The 19,513-nt window shown below is 34.4% G+C and overlaps 1 protein-coding gene across 5 annotated transcripts in view; it reads right to left on the bottom strand.

Annotated features, from left to right (window-relative positions):
• Nucleotides 1-2,901: 2,901 nt before the first annotated feature.
• LOC144968930 (serine/threonine-protein kinase TAO1-like) overlaps nucleotides 2,902-19,513 on the bottom strand; it is a 28,029-nt gene continuing 11,417 nt past the window's right edge. For 4 of the 5 annotated variants that reach the window (XM_078907809.1, XM_078907807.1, XM_078907808.1 and 1 more), the window contains 8 exons: nucleotides 15,720-15,896; nucleotides 15,063-15,197; nucleotides 14,483-14,611; nucleotides 11,737-11,934; nucleotides 10,247-10,486; nucleotides 6,686-6,898; nucleotides 5,767-5,949; nucleotides 2,902-5,301 (listed from right to left, as the gene is read on the bottom strand). In XM_078907809.1, the coding sequence (XP_078763935.1) occupies nucleotides 5,065-5,301; nucleotides 5,767-5,949; nucleotides 6,686-6,898; nucleotides 10,247-10,486; nucleotides 11,737-11,934; nucleotides 14,483-14,611; nucleotides 15,063-15,197; nucleotides 15,720-15,896 (1,512 nt within the window). In that variant the 3' untranslated portion in view covers nucleotides 2,902-5,064. The remainder of the gene's footprint in view (nucleotides 5,302-5,766; nucleotides 5,950-6,685; nucleotides 6,899-10,246; nucleotides 10,487-11,736; nucleotides 11,935-14,482; nucleotides 14,612-15,062; nucleotides 15,198-15,719; nucleotides 15,897-19,513) is intronic. The other variant, XR_013644696.1, reaches the window with a different exon arrangement.

The following is a 19,513-nucleotide window of genomic DNA, read 5'->3' on the forward strand; positions in this document are numbered from 1 at the left end:
TACAAACTTTAAACATAAAACAAATCCGATCAGAAATGATGTCTGACATTTTAGTGACTTGAATACAAACGTACTTAGAAAATTCAACTTCTCAAAATGGTTACTTCAGCACCCATCACTATCTAGTTTAGGGTGAACACCCCCCCCCCCCCCCCCCACCAACAAAACAAACATACAACCCCCCTCCCCCCCAAAAATAACAACCCAACTTGCAGTCCTGAAAGTAGAGTCCCATAGCATGCGACCACCATGAGCCTAGACAAGATTTTGTGTATTTATCATTTGTCCAACGTTTGCATTCCAGCCCAATAAAATGTCAAAGATAATTTTCAGTTGGATTAGTTCATTCTAGAGGGCCTGAAGAGAGAAAATCCCTTCTATAGGTTTTGTTTAGGTAGACAAGGCCTCACATTGACTGCGCTTTGCTGTCCCAACCAACTGCTATTTATACACACTACAATTAACTCACTCAATCCTACAGATTTTTGCTACTTTTCAAAATTGGAAAAAATGTATTAAAACTGAGCATGTACATAGACAGTGTTATTCAACTACCATTCACATGCAAAAACTAAAAACATTAGCTTTGATACTGCGCCTATAATTTGTCTCAGAAAAATGTAATAAATAGGCATGGGGTAAAAGTAACCCTGGGTAAACTACGGACATAGTCGGTGTTAGGGTTGAGTGAGTTAAGAAACCAACATTTTGCAGATGAGAAAACAATTGGATTAGTACAATTTTATGTTTTTTTAAAAATTTCTACCATGAGCACTGACTTTGAACTCTATAAATAAGAAGTATTCACTGATTAAGCAATTATTCGAGTTTTATTGTTGTTTTAAAAGAAAATGAAATTTAAAGTAGACTAAGGAAAAAAAAAAGGAATGCATGATATAAAACCATATTAATACGTCCCAGATAGTAAATGCTGATACAGCAAACATAATAGTAAACATAAAAACGACATACAGGGAAGGGAGTACCACTTGCTGGAGTCATAATCTTCAAACATCACGATTATATGTGGTTAACGAACTAAAGTTTATTGGTGGTGGGAAAAGACATAAACAAAACAAAAAAACCCCCCAAAAACCCCTCAATCTTATGGAATATATAATTGCCACTTTACAAGTCTCCATATACAACATAACCACCTCTTTTACATAGAAAAAAAAGGATGGGTTTCTGTTCTGTGATTTAGTGAAATCAATCATGAATGCTGAACTATCACAATTATGACGGGCAAATAGCATTAATCGCTAAGCCGTATCGTCTCTCAATTAGTATCAGAATCAAGCAACAATGAGCATGATTAGTAACTGAACAATCATCAACAATGCTGGCAAAATTATTGACTCAGTATTCTGTCCCTGGGTAAGGCACTTTACACACATTACCCGACTGGACTCAAGTTGAATTGAGTATCAGGCTTGTACATGAAAGGGCTTCTACTTCTTATGGGCAAGTTGATTAAACAAGGCATAAATCATCACTATGGAATACACTGAGCAAGGCAATGCTGCCAAAATGTATTTCATTATCTTGTGTTTATTTAATTTAAAATGTAAATTCTTCTTCCCGAGACTGAGAGGATGGATGATTGTCAGCGATTATCAAAACTTTTAACAAGAAGTCAAATTATTGAAATATGCCAAGTGACGTCATCAAAATCGTTTAAGAAAGTCAGAATAGCTTAATTTCAAAACTGTCAAAACATGTCCACAAGAATGAAATGGCAGACAAGAGCCGAATCAATGAGTAAAAAAGCTGTAATTTTTAATGAACAAAATTTGGGAAGAATGTTTTAGAAAAAGTGGTAGAATTTTGCTAAATGATTTCTCCTCAGAGTGAAGGCGTGTTCATGTCAAAATGACTTAAATAAGGGAGTGTCCTATTCAGAGATTTCTCTCTAATACAAGAGACACCATTTTCCTTTTTCTAGCCAAAATAAAAACAATAGAAATTTTGCTGGTATACAGCATTGATTTCCTAAGGTTACTTTTTTTTTTTTTTTTTGGTCATTACTCATCTATACACAACATCTAATTAGCTTTTACTTGACAAGACTTGATGATCTTTCCACAATATACAGGACAGCAGAGGACCTGCCAACTTCAAATTTTTAAAATGGCTTAAAAAGTGATGTCACCTTATCTAATTTTATAAATGAACAAGTTGCAGGGTTCAATAACCCTCCAAAATCTTGAAAGGATTCAAATTTAATTAGAGAGGCTATAGTAAAAGACAAAATGTTATTTAGATTTACAGAGTTTTTCTAAGCAGTTGGGAAGTCTGCACATTTAAAAAAGTTGCGTTTAATTTTATGAGAGAAACTTTAATAATAAAAAAATATTAAAAAATTGATGTATACAGCAGAAAAAACTCGGGAATCTTTGTCCTCTGTTAATTCATTTAAGTAAAGGCCTAAAATAGTTTTTTTTTAAAAAGAGAGAAAGAAATATGGAAAATGAAAAAAAAAGTAAATGTAATGAAAGATGTAATAAAGTCCAACGAAACAGACAAAAGACAATTATGAAAATCGTGTGTTATTATGATTGTTTTTTTTTTAAAGTACAAAATAATGGCCAACTCCCCCCCTCCCCCATAAAAAACCCAAAATAAACCCCCAATAATCATAACAAAATGTTCTACAATCATCCAGTTTCATTCACATTGTGAGTGTGTACGCGGAATAGAGTTATAATTGTAACAGTTAACACAGACATTGATGTGTAGGTACTTCTTTTTTCCTTTTTTTTTAAAGAAAGAATCAGACCTATCTTTTAGACATAACATTATGCCCTATTGAGACAATCTTATTATTCAACTTTAAATTGTCACAATAAACACGTGTAGTGAAAAAAATAATAAAATAGCCTGGCTTTTCCTCTATAATAATTTTATAAATAACAACCCAGGAAAACAAACCAAAATCAAAACAAACCCAACAAAAAGAACAAAACAGAGAACTAAAACAACGTCAAGCAAACACAAAAAGACGCAAATATAAGTTAAAGAAATGTCTGCAACAAAAAGTGATATTCAATGGCTCATCCTATGCAAATAAAAACAAACAAAAAAACCCCCAAAAACAACAACAAAGAATAAAAATAAAAGATAATAATTTCATTCTTGTGAGAATGGTACCGTGTATATTATGTAGAAGATAATAAGCGCCGTAATATTGTTACACTAATCAAAGCAAAGTATACACTATTGTCATTGCGTATAATAAATCAAGAAATGAAATAACATAAGTAGAATAGTATTTTGTAGTTGTTTTAAATAGTTCCTCTCATTTGTATTGGGATGTGGATGGAGAGATTATTGTCAACAAAGACACACAGATGGGAGTATCTGTAGCAGACACAGATGGGAGTATCTGTAGCAGACACAGATAGGATAGGAGTATCTGTAGCAGACACAGATGGAAGTATCTGTAGCAGCGTTGAAATAAACCCTTGAAATAACATTAACTTAAAAACACTTCCACGTTCACTGTACATTACATATTTGCTACTATTTAGTGAATATATATATATATATAGAAAAAGGTATCTTTAACCTATAACAAGAAAGAAAAAAAACTGACGAAGTGTAAAAGTAGCTAATGAGAATGCAAACAATGCATAGGTGGTTTGAAATGAGGTGAAAAACAGATTGAGATACACCAGTCTCTTGAGTTTGTTTGTTTGTTTTTTTTTTTTGCCAAGGGATGGATTGTTGGATCGTTTAACTCTCTCGAGTTCACCCTCATTGAAAATCGAACGAATTTGTTAGATTTTCCATGCATATGAACTCGAGAGAGTTAATCGATGCCCGTATGTATTTGGTTACAAAAAAAAATCCTATGATTGTAACTTGTAAAGGCTATGTAAAAATACAAATGTAGGCACAGTGATATTATCATGGTGATCTATTCTGTCTTGGTAGTTATAGAAAATCTCATTGTTGCCTTTATATATATTTTACAGGTATTGTTTTGTACTTTTAATGGCAAGAATCACCTGGCACATTATACTGGAATTCTAATTCCGGACTGGCGTATCTCATAGGTACACTTGAGGGTTAAGAGCTAAAAAAAATATAATACAAATGAACTAAAAATAAAATTGCTTTTTAACTGAATAAAATATTTATCTGTGAGCACTAAACACAATTGATGAAAATCGGTTTCCTCTGTTGCTGCTAATTTTGTCAATCTTGACTGAACACATTAAAGACTTGGGAAATGGTCAAAAAAAAGGGAAAAAAACCCCAACCTACCATTGTAAATTGGGATGTTAGATCTACCTACTTATGTAATTACAAAATCAAGTCGTTTTTTTGGTTTTTTTTTTTAGGTTGAAAGGTGAATTAAGGGCTTTATCTCCATTTCTGCCAATAATGTGAATAGAAGTAGTAGTACTAATAATAATGATAATAATGAAAATCATAACAATCATAAAGTGGCTAGTTTTAATGAGTGAACAGTTTTATGTGTATATTATCATTAAACTTGAGAAAATTACACCATGGGGAAAAAGTATTCGATTGCAGTTGTCGTTTAACTTAAGGAGAAAAAACAAAAATCAAAAGGAATGATCACATTTTCAAACAGAAAACACACCTAACATACCTTTTGAAATTATCAAAATTAAAAAGGCCATTGCCATTATTTTTTGACCAGCAATTTGACAAAAGTACAATGACAGTTTAGTTAAAAAAACAAAAAACAAAAAATGTTTGTTTGTCTGTGTATGTATGCATAGCGGACACCCTAACACACAATACTGTATGGACCCTAAACAACAGTGTGCTTGGACTATTATATAATATAATCTAGATTTAGAGCCTTTTATGTTCCTTGTTTTAATTTGCTAGTCAAAAAAGTATAATCCTGGAACACGCAAGGGTCATTTCCATACAAGTTGGTCGCTGTGTGTATGTGTGTGTGTGTGTGTGTGTGTGGGGGGGGGGCTCTTGCAAATAAACAATATAACAAAGAAATTACCTGAATAAAGTTACAGAAGGAATAGTTTGTTGCTTTTGTTATTGGTGTTGAACAAAACGAGGACATTGTTATAATAATGGCGAGTGTGAAGAGAAGGAATTGCTTGAGCTCAGACTCAACATACTGCCCCTGATGCTGATGTCGTCGTCTGCAGCTTCCAGGGAGGCCTGCACGACTTCAACTGCCTTCAGACCCAGGCCTGTTGTTTCGATATCGAAAGCCTCTAATTGCTTGCTGTGTTTCTCTTCTAGCTGCTGCCGTTTCTCTGTTTCTTCTGTTTGGAAGCTCAATTTTTCCTCCTCCATCTGTAGAGGATGAGAAAAAAAAATCCAGATGTTCAATGAAACCTTGCTATATGACATCTAACAGAGTTGCCTCCCTGGTTTATCATAGATTCACTCGATTTCTGTAGCACAGGAAAGCTCGTCCAGAAAATCTTTGAAATTATGATGCAAAATAAGGAATTCTAGGCCTGCGTTGGACACCATATGAATGTGACCAAAAAAAAAAAAAAGTGATGATGATGATGGTTGTGGTGGCAATGGACATGATGATGTGTTGGTGGTGGTGGTTGTAATGGTAGTGAGGTTTCAGGTTTTAGGGGTTTTACGGCACTTGCCACTTAAGTAATTTCCGTACCAGTAAATTGGAAGTTTGAAGAAAAGTTTAAAGATAATAGAATAACAGCATCCATCCAATCGAAAGGAAGATAGGCTAAGGGCAATTTGTTGGCGTTCAGAATAAAAGATTGGTATAAAACACTAACTTACCTTCTGCTCCAAAAGAGCTCGTCTGAGGGATACCTTTTCCTCCAGCACCTTACGTTCTCGTTGGTGTTGTGCCTCCGTGTGCATTTTCACCTTACTTTGGTAGGCTGTCAGGAGCTCCAATTCCTGCTGCAGGCGTTTACTGAGTTCATTTGCATCCTGAACTTGAGTTTCGTCTAGACGTACCTGTAGAACGTATATTGTTTCAATAATATAATGATGAATAAGCAGATGTCTTGCTGGTAGTATCATTCAAAACCTTAGAGTAAAAACTTACTAAAAAAGTTGAGTTTTATAGTTTTTGCCACAATTTTAGGTCTAGAACATACCATGTCGGGGAAAAGCAGATCAAAAGATTATATTGCTCCCAATTCTGTCGTCAAAACGACACTAGGTGCACAAGAACGCACACACATTATATACTATTATATTGTATTTATATGTATATAAATGGATAATCAAAATCCGATGGAAATGAATCAATGAATAAACATTTTATCAACACATTTGAGATTCTATACAATTTGGCAAATGAAGAAGTGTTTATGAAAGATTTCTGAAATCTGATGTATGTATATGTATAGTTTATAAGATCCTAATTAATGTTATGGACATGGTTAAAAAAAAAAAAAAGCAAAAGGGACTATTTATGATAATGAAATGAAGTAGATCCAGAAGCAATCTGTATGCCAGGTCTGAGACACAAGTACTAGATCCTCCCTGAAATAAACACTCTCAAATAGTCTTTAAAAAAATTTTTTTTAGGGGTTTAAATTTAGGTCAAGTTAACTAGCACCCTAAAAAGAGTAAAACTGAGATGGCAAGGTCAACACAGATCAGAAGGAGATTAAAGAGCAACAAGATTCCCGTCACAAAAAAAAAAAAAAAAAAAACTAATATCAAGTCATTTATCATGACTTACATTCTGCTGTTGCAGCATCTCAGCAATGCTGAGTTCATACTGATCCTCCAGTGCTGTCAGTTTCCTCAGCTGCTCTTCCTTGAGTTTCTTCACCACAGTCTTCTGATCTGCTTTGGGAGTGTGATGCAGTATATGGTCCTTGAGAGCCTTATACTGCCTCTGCTGGGTCTTCACAGCTTCATTGAACTGCTTTCTAATTTGAATCTCTTTAGCCTGTTGAAAATTATGGTTTAGTTTTAGTTTTTAGAAGTTTGAGCTTGCAACACTTATAAGGTAATTCCAGGGCTCATGAAAAGAAAGATGGATAACATTTTTTCAACATTCCACTCAAAATACACACACACACACACACACTGAACACACTTTAAAAAGATGGGGCGTTATCAAATATTGGGCCCTAACAGGATAATAAAGGAGACAGATGAAGTAAGTTAAATAAATGCTTAAATAAAGTAATATCTGTACCTGGAGCTTGATATCAATTCATTTGGGGTGGTAACCCAGTCACTTGATTTTTGCCAAGATTTTGGTTCTCATCTTGTCTTTATATCTTTGATAATATAAACCATGCCACAGGTATAGGGAATGAGATTTCAAAACAGATTTAAGAGTAGGGCCCCTTTGTTGGAAGTAGCGTCTTGACAACCGACAGACGCTATCGCCATTATTAGTACCAATCATTAGCGGGAAGTTCAGTAAGTTTAGGAAGGGTTGTCCCATTGTATTGTACTATTTATCAACATCTTTTATTTTTAATTTGTAGTCTACATCATATTTTGTTAACATTTCATAATGGAGAAAATTAAAGAAATATGAATAATACATTTTGTATTTGGGGCGCTTGGCTTGTAGTTGGAGACGAAGCTTCAGTTTGTTTACAAATAACTTCTCCGCTGACGTCCAATCAAGGGACGCTACTCTTCCGCTACTCTCATTCCCTATTGGTGAGTTCCATAACAGAACAAAGACATGGTGATATCATTTTTCACACTGATTTTATGGATACCTAAAGCCTATTGTTGTTAGAGTGACTCCATAAAGCCCACTGTTTCGAGGTTTTCATTGTAAGAATCAATTTAGAATCATGTCACATTTCAATCATACCTACAAAACATACACAGGTGGAACATACAGTGCAGTGATTTGTGCTCCTTCCATGTCTGCCTCATCAACCATAATTCTGATGCTTGAATTGTATTGAAATGCGCTCTTTTTCAAATGGTTTGCAAAACCGAAAATATAACACAGTATCCAAATTCAAACATGTTTACAATCTATGAGGATGTTCTCATCCATTCTTCACATGCAGCACCTTTATTACATAACTTCTAATACTATAATAAGCAGGTGCATTAGAAAAAACAAAACAAACCTTGACATGAATTTCAGAAATAAAAACAAATACATAAAAGTACAATGTATATAATTAATTCAGGTCCCCTTGACTAAAAGAAAGAAAAAAAGAAGAGAGAGAAGCAAAGAAAATGGTTCCAAATACAGAGACGCCAACTTTAAATTTGGCTCACAGGAGTTTCAGACACCACTCGTAGGAATTTCAATGCCGAAAGAGGAATTTCCGCACACAAGAAAAAGGAATTCGAATGGTATTTGATATTGTGTTTACATATTGTATAGTTCTAAATAGATAACTGATTAGAATTATATTATGATAAATAAACACAATGCCAAATACAATCCCAAAGTTTCCTTATTTCAAATGAAGTAAAGCGCAAAAAACCTAATGGTAGAGATTTTAGTACTGGTGGTAATGTGGTGTTGGTGGTTGTAGTAATGATGAAGATGTGATAGTGGTTGTTGTTGTTGTAGTAGTAGTAGTAGTGATGATGATATGGTGGTGGTGGTGGTTGAAGTAGTTGTAGTGATGATGATGTGGTGGTGGTATAGTGGTTGTAGTAGTTGTGGTCGTGATGATAAGGATGTGGTGGTGGTTGTAGTAGTGGTGGTAGTGTTGCTGATGTGGTGGTGATGCTGATTGTAGTACAAATGGTAGTGATGATATTGTGGTTGTGGTGGTTGAAGTAGTAGTCGTGGTAGTGATGATAATGTGGTGGTGGTGGTTGTAGTAGTAGTAGTGGTAATGATGATGTGGTTGTGGTGGTTGTTGTAGTAGTAGTGATAGTGATGATGTGGTGGTGGTGGTGGTAGTAGTAGTAGTGGTAGCGATGTTGAAGTGGTCGTTGTAGTAGTAGTGGTAGTTGCAGTGATGATGATGTGGTGGTGGTGGTTGCAGTAGTAGTGGTAATGATGATGTGGTGGTGGTGGTTGTAGTAGTAGTTGTAGTGATGATGATGTGGTGGTGGTGGTTGTAGTAGTAGTGGTATTGATGATGTAATGGTGTCAGTGGTGGTTATAGTAGTAGTGGTAGTGATGATGATGTGGTGGTGGTGGTTGTAGTAGTAGAGGTCGTGATGATGATGTGGTAGTGGTGATTGTAGTGGTAGTGGTGATTGTAGTGGTAGTGGTAGTGATGATGTGATGCTGGTGGTTGTAGTAGTAGTGGTATTGATGATGATGTGGTAGTGGTGGTTGCAGTAGTAGTGGTAGTGATGACGATTTGGTTGTGGTGGTTGTAGTAGTAGTAGTAGTGATGATGATGTGGTGGTGGTTGTGTAGTAGTGGTAGTGATGATGATGTGGTGGTGGTTATAATAGTGATGGTAGTTGTGGTAGTGGTAGTGATGATAATGTGGTGGTGGTGGTGGTTGTAGTAGTAGTAGTTGTGGTACTGATGATGTGGTGGTGGTGGTTGTAGTAGTAGTGGTAGTGATGATGATGTGGTGGTGGTTGCAGTAGTGGTGGTAGTGATGATGGTTGTAATACTAGTGGCAATGATGATGATCTGGTGGTTGGAAGGGGGGGTTTCCTTGGAACAAATTGACCTCACCGGAATTTGACGGAAGTTGCCCGGAGCCCGGAATTTTTTGCTCCAGACCGGAGTTTTTTCCGGTGAAACCGGAGTTTTGGCATCACTGCAAATACTTTTCAAACGGGACACTGTTTTGTTTTTGCTTTTAAGGGTTTTACGACGTGCAACACATTTAGGTTATATCAGCGCCAGTAAAAAGGAAGAAAATGGGATAGTAAAAAGTTCTAGAATTACAATAAAGCACCCAAGAAAAAGTAAGACATAGGGGAACTGGGAACAAATAGGGATCAGATGTAGATTCCAAGAGCACACTATCAAACTACTTAGTTTGAGATCACCTATAAGTCTCATCCTGACAAGCACAAAATCCAACAAAGAGGAATACACTCAAATGCTTACATTATACATTAAAAATAACATATAATAATACATAACAGAGAGATGATTTACAAGGAAAAAAATATAATCTCCCAAAACAATAACTATGCATTTGACTGTTTCCCTCCCAGGCAGGACTCCGACCAGGGCCAGGACAAAACTAAGTAATCTCATTCCAAGACAAAGACAGAAAGCATGTTGGAAAATAGATATAGGGGGATAGAAGACACAGTATGTACCTCCCTGCCCACTATGGGAGGTCAGGAACCCCACCCAGTAAACAGGACGGACACTCACCCTTAAACTTCTCGGTTGCTGCTTGACTTCCATGGCATGTTTTTTACGGAGGTCTGCCTCAGCACAGCGGTTGTAGTCATGTTGGTTCTCTCTTTCTGTCTCGTGCTGTTTTTTCAAGTGTTCATCTTTCATCTTTTGTAACGCAGCCAGCTGTTTGTACTCCAAGTCTTGTGTCGACTCATGGTGTCTGACAAGCATTGTGTGTTCGTATTCTTGTTGAGCAGCTCTTTGACCAATTTCCTGATAAAAATAATTTCATTGAAAGATGGTTTTAAAATTGAGCTCTTGTCATCTGATTCCCATTCAAGAAGTTATCTCATGAAATTTACATTTTCTATAGAAAGGAATCAATACTATACAGTTCTTTACAAAAGAAACTAGACAGTCTTAATTAATCTGCTAATAATTCAATACTGGTTGGAACAAATACAATGACATATCCATATATGGAATTTGACAACTAGTTTCTTTTGATGTATAATTTATTGAATTTGTGTAAACTGTTGGAAAGTTTCAGATATTAAAAACCAATCATTAAAAATTGATTTTACAAAATCGAGCACAAAATTGAAATCAGTACACATGACGCACTTCAGTATTTTGTATGTCCACCATTAGTTTTTGGCTAGCAGAATGACTGACAAAATATTCAGGCATTTTGAATTTAAGGCAAAGTTAAAATGTGAAAGGAAATGTGAATGGTGAATCCAAAATCAAGTCGACCATAAAAATCGAAACCAAAAGCCTTTTTCCAGTAACCTTAACTCCATACAAGCAAAGTTTCATTTATTGCAATATAACTATATCAACTATGTCATGGAGCAAACAACGAGTCAGGCTTGTAAAGGTTAAAAATGACATTTTAGACTCACTGGCTCAACTTATGTGAAGGAAGAGCAAACATTAACAATGCTTCACAAAGCTGGAGGATGGACAATGGGTTGCCAAACTAAAAATAGTACAATCAGAGTGGAGCATTCGGCTTTTTATTGTTCCTACAGAACTTTCTTTTTATAAACAAGACTGAGAAAGGGTGCTGAATCAATTGTTGATCGATACAGATGAGTCAGAATTACTATTACAGTCAGAGGATGTACAAGTCTGTATATAAAAAGACCTGCCACAAACATGAATATCTGTAGAAGTGATAGGGCTGAATTAATATATAAAGAACTGAAGAAGTAAAGTATGTATGAAACAAATAAAAAAATGAAAACTACAAGAAAAACACCATCCTAAAAAATCAGCCTTCCTCGTGGCACCGTCTCATACACACTTTTTCAGATCTTTATCTTACACCAGTATGTGCTCCCTAATTTGTCACTCTGTTTAAATATAACTGATCTACCAAAATTAATTAAGTGCAAATGGATCATCACATTTTACTGTCTTTCACAAATTTAAAACAACACACCCAAAACCACCACCACCCTCCCCGAAAAACAACAACCCCCCCCCCCCCCAAAAAAAAGGTTTTTCTGACATCTTACTTCTTGTAAAAGACGTTGCTCCAATGTCTGCAATTGCAACAATTTTCGACGTTTGAAAGCACGTAGGTTGAACGTTAAGGTATCCGCCTGGTATTTTTCTAAACGGAATTCGGCATCTCTCTTCTTGCGCGTCAAAGTCTCCTTGAAATTTTTCATGACGTCCTCCCTTTCTTTCTTTGGAGTACCAGTGTCCAGACCCTGAAAGTCAAATATTTTAAAACATCATTTAGGGCAAGGAAAAAAAGTATACATCCCATCCAAAAAATGTAATAAAACGTAATTTTGTGGAAATCGCAAAAAATAAAAAAGAAAGAAAAGAAAAGACTACCTCAACCGATAATGATTTGTCAATTCAAAAGGCACCAGTAGCATACTGGGACTTTTGTTTGTTTGTTTGTTGCTTTAGGTCTCTTCCAACACAATTGAGGTTATATGAGAGACCGCTGAAACAAAAAAAACAGGCAATCTAAGAAAAATAGTACAAATGTCAATCAAAATTATAACCTAAAGATATCATAAGCTAAATTATAAATAACCAAGAACAAACAGGCAGAAGATTTACAGAAAAAAAAAAATATCCCCTGTCAAAAATACAATCACAAACCAAAGAAGCAGGATAGGCTAGTAAAGAGAAGAAGAAACGACATCACTATCAGATCGTACACCCATGCGGACATCATAGGTATATGATTCAAGGGTGATGCTCCCATCCAACCACCCGCATACTGGGACTTCCTCCAAGGATTACAAAATTTGTGTAAAGTGATGAATTACAATGAAATATTCCTGATATACACACACCATTAGAGTATTGGATATATTCATATATACACAGGCTTTTGAACAATTGTTGACTTCAACAACAAAAAAGTTACTGCTAGTATAATTGGAGGTAAATCTTTAAAAATAAACAAACAAAAAATAAGCATAACAAAATAATTACTTTTGATGATTTTAAGGGTTTTACGGCGCTTGCAAGACATTAAGGTCATATTAGTATCAGTAAAATGGAAGAAAATGAGATAGTAAAAAGTTCTAGAATTACAATCAAGGTACCCAAGAAAAGGTAAGACAAAGGGGAACTGGTTTAAATAGGAAACAGATGTAGATTCCAAGAGCACACTATCTAGTACTTAGTTTGAGATCACCTAGTCTCGTCCAGACACAAGAACAGATCCCCACTAAGAGGAACACACTCAAATGTATACAAATCATATATAATACGTAACCAACACATAATGCAGTGCAAAACAGAGAGATAATTTACAAGGAAAAAAATATCATCTCCCAAAAACTATACATTTGACTATTTCCCTCTCAGCCAGGGTATCTGGCCAGGGCCAGGACAAAACCAAGCAATCTCATTCCAAGAGAAAGACAGAAAGCAAGTTGGAAAACAGATATAGGGGGATAGAAGATGCAGTAAGTGCCTCCCTGCCCACTTTGAGAGGTCAGGAACCCCACCCAGTGATTTTAAGGGTTTTACGGCGCATTAAGGTTATATAAGCACCAGTAAAAAGGAAGACAATGGGATAGTAAAGAGTTCTAGAATTACAATTAAAGCACCCAAGAAAAGGAGGACAAAGGGGAATTGGTTTAAATAGGGAACAGATGTAGATTCCAAGAGCACACTATCTAGTACTTAGTTTGAGATCACCTAGTCTCGTCCAGACACAAGCACAGATCCCCACTAAGAGGAACACACTCAAATGTATACAAATCATATATAATATGTAAACAAAACATAATACAGTGCATAACAGAGAGATAATTTACAAGGAAAAAAATATCATCTCCCAAAACTAACTATACATTTGACTGTTTCCCTCTCAGCCAGGGCCAGGACAAAACCAAGTAATCTCATTCCAAGACAAAGACAGAAAGCAAGTTGGAAAACAGATATAGGGGGATAGAAGATGCAGTAAGTGCCTCCCTGCCCAGGTCAGGAACCCCACCCAGTGATTTTAAGGATTTTACGGCGCTTTAAGGTTATATCAGCACCAGTAAAAAGGAAGACAATGGGATAGTAAAAAGTTCTAGAATTACAATTAAAGCACCCAAGAAAAGGAGGACAAAGGGGAATTGGTTTAAATAGGGAACAGATGTAGATTCCAAGAGGACACTATCTAGTACTTAGTTTGAGATCACCTAAGTCTCATCCAGACACAAGCACAGGTCCTCCCTAAGAGGAACACACTCAAATGTTTACAAATCAGATATAATATGTAAACAAAACATAATAAAGTGCATAACAGAGATGATTTACAAGACAAAAAAAAAAAAAATCTCCCAAAACTAACTGTACATTCGACTGTTTCCCTCCCAGCTAGGGTATCCAAGTCAGGGCCAGGACAAAACCAAGTTATCTCATCCAAAGACAAAGGCAGAAAGCATGTTGGAAAACAGATATAGGGGGATAGAAGACACAGTAAGTACCTCCCTGCCCACTATGGGAGGTCAGGAACCCCACTCAGTAACAAAATCACAATAAGAGTCAAGCTACCAGTTTTCAATTACCAGTATTCTATGATAGTATTTTTCGATTTTACATTGCCGTATTGATACATTTTTTCCTAACATTCAAAGTTGTGTAAAACTGTCTGTGAATGATACAATGCAAGCTATATGAGACTCTGTAATTATAAACTATTGTATAAGTCATTTAAAGGATAATTCCTATTAAGCCTTTAGTAAGATAAGATGATAAGATAAGATATAAAAATGAAAAGGAATCTTAAAAATGTACCTTTCTCATCTTCTCCTTATCAATTTTATAATTCTTTTTCATCTGCTCTGTAAGGCTTCTCCTCTCGGTGTCATAATTTTGATGGGTATCACGCAAGAACTTGCGCTCCTGACTTTGGCTGCCTTTAACCTGAAAAACAAATTTGGCATCATTGCTATCACTAAATTGATATACATCTGCTGACCAGTCTTTGAAAGACCTGACGTAGTGTTAAAGAATATAGGAGCATAACTTTTTGAAAAATTCATTATCCTGGAGCAAAACTGTGTCAAACTAGAATTATGTTGGGATGAACTTAGATGCTGGAAACTAAGTCATAGTCACAAATATGGAACTTTGGTTTAATTTCTCTTCGTTATGGTGAAGAATAAATTCTATTTCTTGCATTGCACAAAACCCCAGGTCGTAAATCTAAATTCATTTTTTGGGGATTCATCCTGACCTCTTTAAGACGATGGGTCACATATATAAAAAGAAATGGCATGCAAATTCAAATATTGTGATGCCAAATTATGGTAAGAATAAAGGTATGTTGAGCCAATAAGATAAAACCTTGTTGACATCAAATGAGAATACTTACACTTTTGTCATGTTCTGACTGATGCTGCACTTTCAACTTTTCAAGTTCACGAGCAAAACGTTGACGAAGATTCTCATATTCTCTGTCCAATTTCTGCTTGTGTTCTTCCATTTCAGACTTAAATCTGGTCTCCATCTGAAATTCATTTTTGAAAAAATATATGTATAATTCATTTGAAATGTGAGGTCAGAAAACTATAAAACTAATCCAGAATCAGTCTTTATCTTTGTTTATATCCATTATCTATTCAGATCTGCCAAATTGAAAACTTCAAATTTAGTCATTTTTATGTCAATTTTTAGTAATTTGACAAGGAAATTCGTAATTTCTGAAATTGTGTACGAACAACCACAATATTATTATTATTATCATTATCATAGTAGTAGTTGTTGTTATTGTTCTTATTATTAGTATTTAAGTATTACTAAGAATTAAAAATTCGTAAATTTCCATAAAATTTGGTAATTGGCCATGAAATTTGTCTAAAATTCGTAAAATTACGAAAATTTCGTAAGACTCCGCAGGTATGTCTATTAGAAAAACACCTGAGTTGATTTGTTGTCTATATTTATTCTCAACTTGTCCACCAACAACAGGACAATTGTATAACAACAAATACAGACTAAAAGGAATGAAATCCAAAATGTTCCAACTCACAATCTGCAACTCTTTTTGATGAGTTTTCCTGAGTCGTTTGTACACTGTAAAGTTGCGATAGTCATTGCTCCGCTCATGTTCTTTAATCTGCTTTCGGACAATAGAAGTGGTTTTGATGGTAGCAAAGTTGTTACCATGAGCCCCTCCATCAAAAACTCGTGGACTTCCACCAGATGCCTGTAAATAATAGAAATAAAATTTAGTATGAGGTCATTTCGAATATAGAAAAATTTATAAATAATAAGTCACTTGAAAATCTGGAAAACGATCAGAGAATGTAAAACAACCGTTTTCCTTCTACAAAATGGTAATCTGATTCGAGATTAATGGGAAACTTTCATCATTTAAAATTATTTTTGACAGGAATGACTTTAGAAAATGATAAGATTAAAAAGCTTTGTCAGTCTTTGTCAACCAACATTCATTATATAATTTATTTTATCCTATTTAAAAGGCAGCAGTTCTCATCCCTTGACAGTGCCAAAAATCCAATAGCTGATAACACTTTTGATCAAAGTCATTTCTGTATGTTTATGAATACCTTATTGTTTGCATCTTTTAGACAAATATTCATATTATAACACAAAATTTCATAATGGTTGGCAAGTTATAATCGTCATTTCAATTATAGTGAGGAAAAAATCTAAAGAGAAAATCACATCAATTTGTAGAAAGAAAAAGAAACAAAAACAAAAAAAACCCAAAAAACAGTATTATTTCATGTCTTTGAAAAAGCTTGATTTTTATGATTATTTATGTTGCCATTGAGATATCATTTTGTCCAATGACTAAGAAGTCAGGTTTTGTCAAAAACAAGCAAATCAATTCAGATGAAGCACAAAGTTTTGAAATATTGAAGGAGCGTTGTAAAGATTAAGATATCTATAATACAATCATATTTGAATCTTATTCCCAAATACTGTCAGTCATGTTCCCACTAATCACACAAATAAAAAAATCTAACATAAAACTGTCATCATTCTCATGAGAAGTGTCTAATTTTGTCAAAAATAGTCTTCAAAAAACAAACATCCAGAATATAGAAAGTGCATGTGTTAAACATAAAAAAAACAAACTTGACCAGTAAACCCTTTGGGAAGTATGGTATATATAATAAATATATATAAATAATATTGCTAAGATACAATAAATATTCCCGAGCAACTTTGTAAGTATAGAGGTGTTCCAATGCTACACGTTTGGCTAATTCAATAAGGCCAACAATTTTCTCAGTTATGTTAAGAAAGAAGACGTTTTTTCTCCTTCGTTTCATAATCAAATCCTTTCAGAACTAAAAGTCTTGCAACTAGTCTTAAATTGAAATTTGAAATGTACTTGATCTCAGGAAGAACATTTATCAAAGTAGACTGTTTGCTTATAGTCAATATTTCGCTATAAAACAGGGTTTATCAGCCACTCTACAACATTTTACTCGACTGTCACCACAAAAACACAGCCATTTATATATAATAATAATAAAAAAAAAGGTCAAAGAAATCAGTGACATAAATAGTAAAACTAAAATGGAAATGATAGGACACATCAAAGAATTTAATTTAAGCTGAAAATAAATGAAGTGTGAATAACAGTTCAAGCAGTACAATAATGAAACAGTTGTCTCTGTAAAAAAATACCCTCTACTACAAGTTTGGTACACAATAAAAACAGACTGGCCATCTCAATAGTGATTAGGCCTTTTAAATACAAGATCAATCTATCAATTATGTGACGAAACAATATGATACAGAGCTGCTCCCTCAACATGATTTTCCAGCTCAGCCCAAAGGTGTCTGTAATTGTTTTGTCCGTCTGCCAACTTTCTTAAAGAGACAACTGTGTACGTATATCATATTTCATATACAAATATACATAACTGGATAACACATCAATATGACGACAAATAGGGATGGATATGGTGCATTCAAATATCAATTCATGATTAGGAGGAACCATTTACACACATGTGCCACCAAATTCAGAGGGATGCCAGAATCATGAACTATAATTAAAAAGGCAGGAACTATGATCGTTTGAATGAACCGTACGCAAACAATACAAAGAAATTTGAAATAAAAACTACGCCCCACTCCTCCAAAAAAAACAAAAAAAACCCAAAACAAATAAAAATCCCAACGAAATCAAACAGTAAAAACCACCAATATCAAACTTCAAGGTACAAGATATTAATTTCAGTTTAGACATATTGTGGTTTAACAAATGAAAAGACGAAATATCATCTTAAATGCTTTCAATTTTATGCTAGAGGAACCCCCCCCCCCCCCAAAAAAAAAAAAAAAAAACCCAACAAAAATCCTCCCCCGACAACAACTGAGAATTGCAAGAAAAATGAGTTGCATCAATCCAAAGGCATGATTTTCACCACTCAAAATTGAGGAACGAACATAAATAGTGATTTATGGTTCAACAATCCAAATCTAAAATCTGGACGAAAAAGTTTGAAGTTGGTCAATTTTAGGAAAGGAAAAAAAAATCTATATTAACCACGTCTAGAGTCTAGATGGCTGGTATAAATTTAGTATCTTTTATTCTATCTGATTATCATTGTACAGTATTAAGGATTTTATGCAAATCTTATATAGAGTATCAATATTCTTCAAAATAAATATAAAGAAAATAAACGGCTTATTGTGCTCAGAAAACCCCCCAACAATTATAAGAATTAAAACCATTTTTCTGGCATCCCATCCACATTTTCAGAGTGTGCAAATTGATGGGGAAGATATGACAAGATCATACTCCAAAATGCTTCATCCAATTAGAAAAGGTACCAGTATTGCTCCCCATGAAAATCAAAAGTACCTTTAAACTTTGGATCAAACATCTTGAATCATATAAAAATATTTTTTAAAACTTAAACTTTGGGATTTACTTAAAATAACATATAATTATTCAATGCGAAGAAACTCATTTTGCGGATACAAAACAACACAAAACCCCACAAAACTATTAAAATAAAGCTGCTAATTTGCTGGATTAAAACAATGTAAATATACATCTCAAGTAACAACACCGACGCAGGGCGATTACGGAAACCTCATGACATTGACCCCTTTTCTTTTTCAAGTTGGAATTTTCTTCAATGCCACTTCTGTACTAGTTACGATTTGCAGAGAATTAATTTTAATCTTAATATGCAGTTTGAAGCTATGCGCCATGCATAATTGGAGAACAATGAACACACGATAGTATGAAACTTCCCATGCCACAACAAAAAAATTTTTAAAAAACAAAATAGGAAGAATGTGATAAAAGAAATAGACAAAGTGGAGAGGAAAATATCTATAAACTCATTGCCTTCTATCAAAACTAGAAATTTACACCGCAAGAAGTTTTAAAACACATTCTCAAAACCACTTCTTCAAGGTTAAAAAAAAAGAACTTATGATTAAGATTTTTTAAAATAAGAGGAAAGATGACATTCGCATAAAATAATTTGATGGGAGTGTCATTTAATTATTTTATGCAATGAAATATCAATTCAAAAACCTTAAAATGTTATAAATTTGAGAGCACAAAAAATAATTCTGAAACTCAGAATCTGATGAAAAAGAATAAATGAATAAATAAATCACATAATAAAATTGGTGCTTTATTATAAACACAAAAAATTTTGTGACACAATAGTACTACTACACCAAACTCTCGAAATAAAATATAATTTTACCACAGAAATGGTTGGATTTGAAGTGAGGATTGGGGAGGTTGAAGTCTTGTGAGAGGACGTTGAAGTTTCATCAGGCAGAAGGATCAAATGTGTGGGATTTGGATGTGCA

Source organism: Berghia stephanieae, chromosome 3 (genome assembly GCF_034508935.2).
Source record: "Berghia stephanieae isolate SIO BIC M18660-M18661 chromosome 3, UCSD_Bste_1.3, whole genome shotgun sequence".
In the NCBI taxonomy this organism is placed as follows: domain Eukaryota; kingdom Metazoa; phylum Mollusca; class Gastropoda; order Nudibranchia; family Aeolidiidae; genus Berghia; species Berghia stephanieae.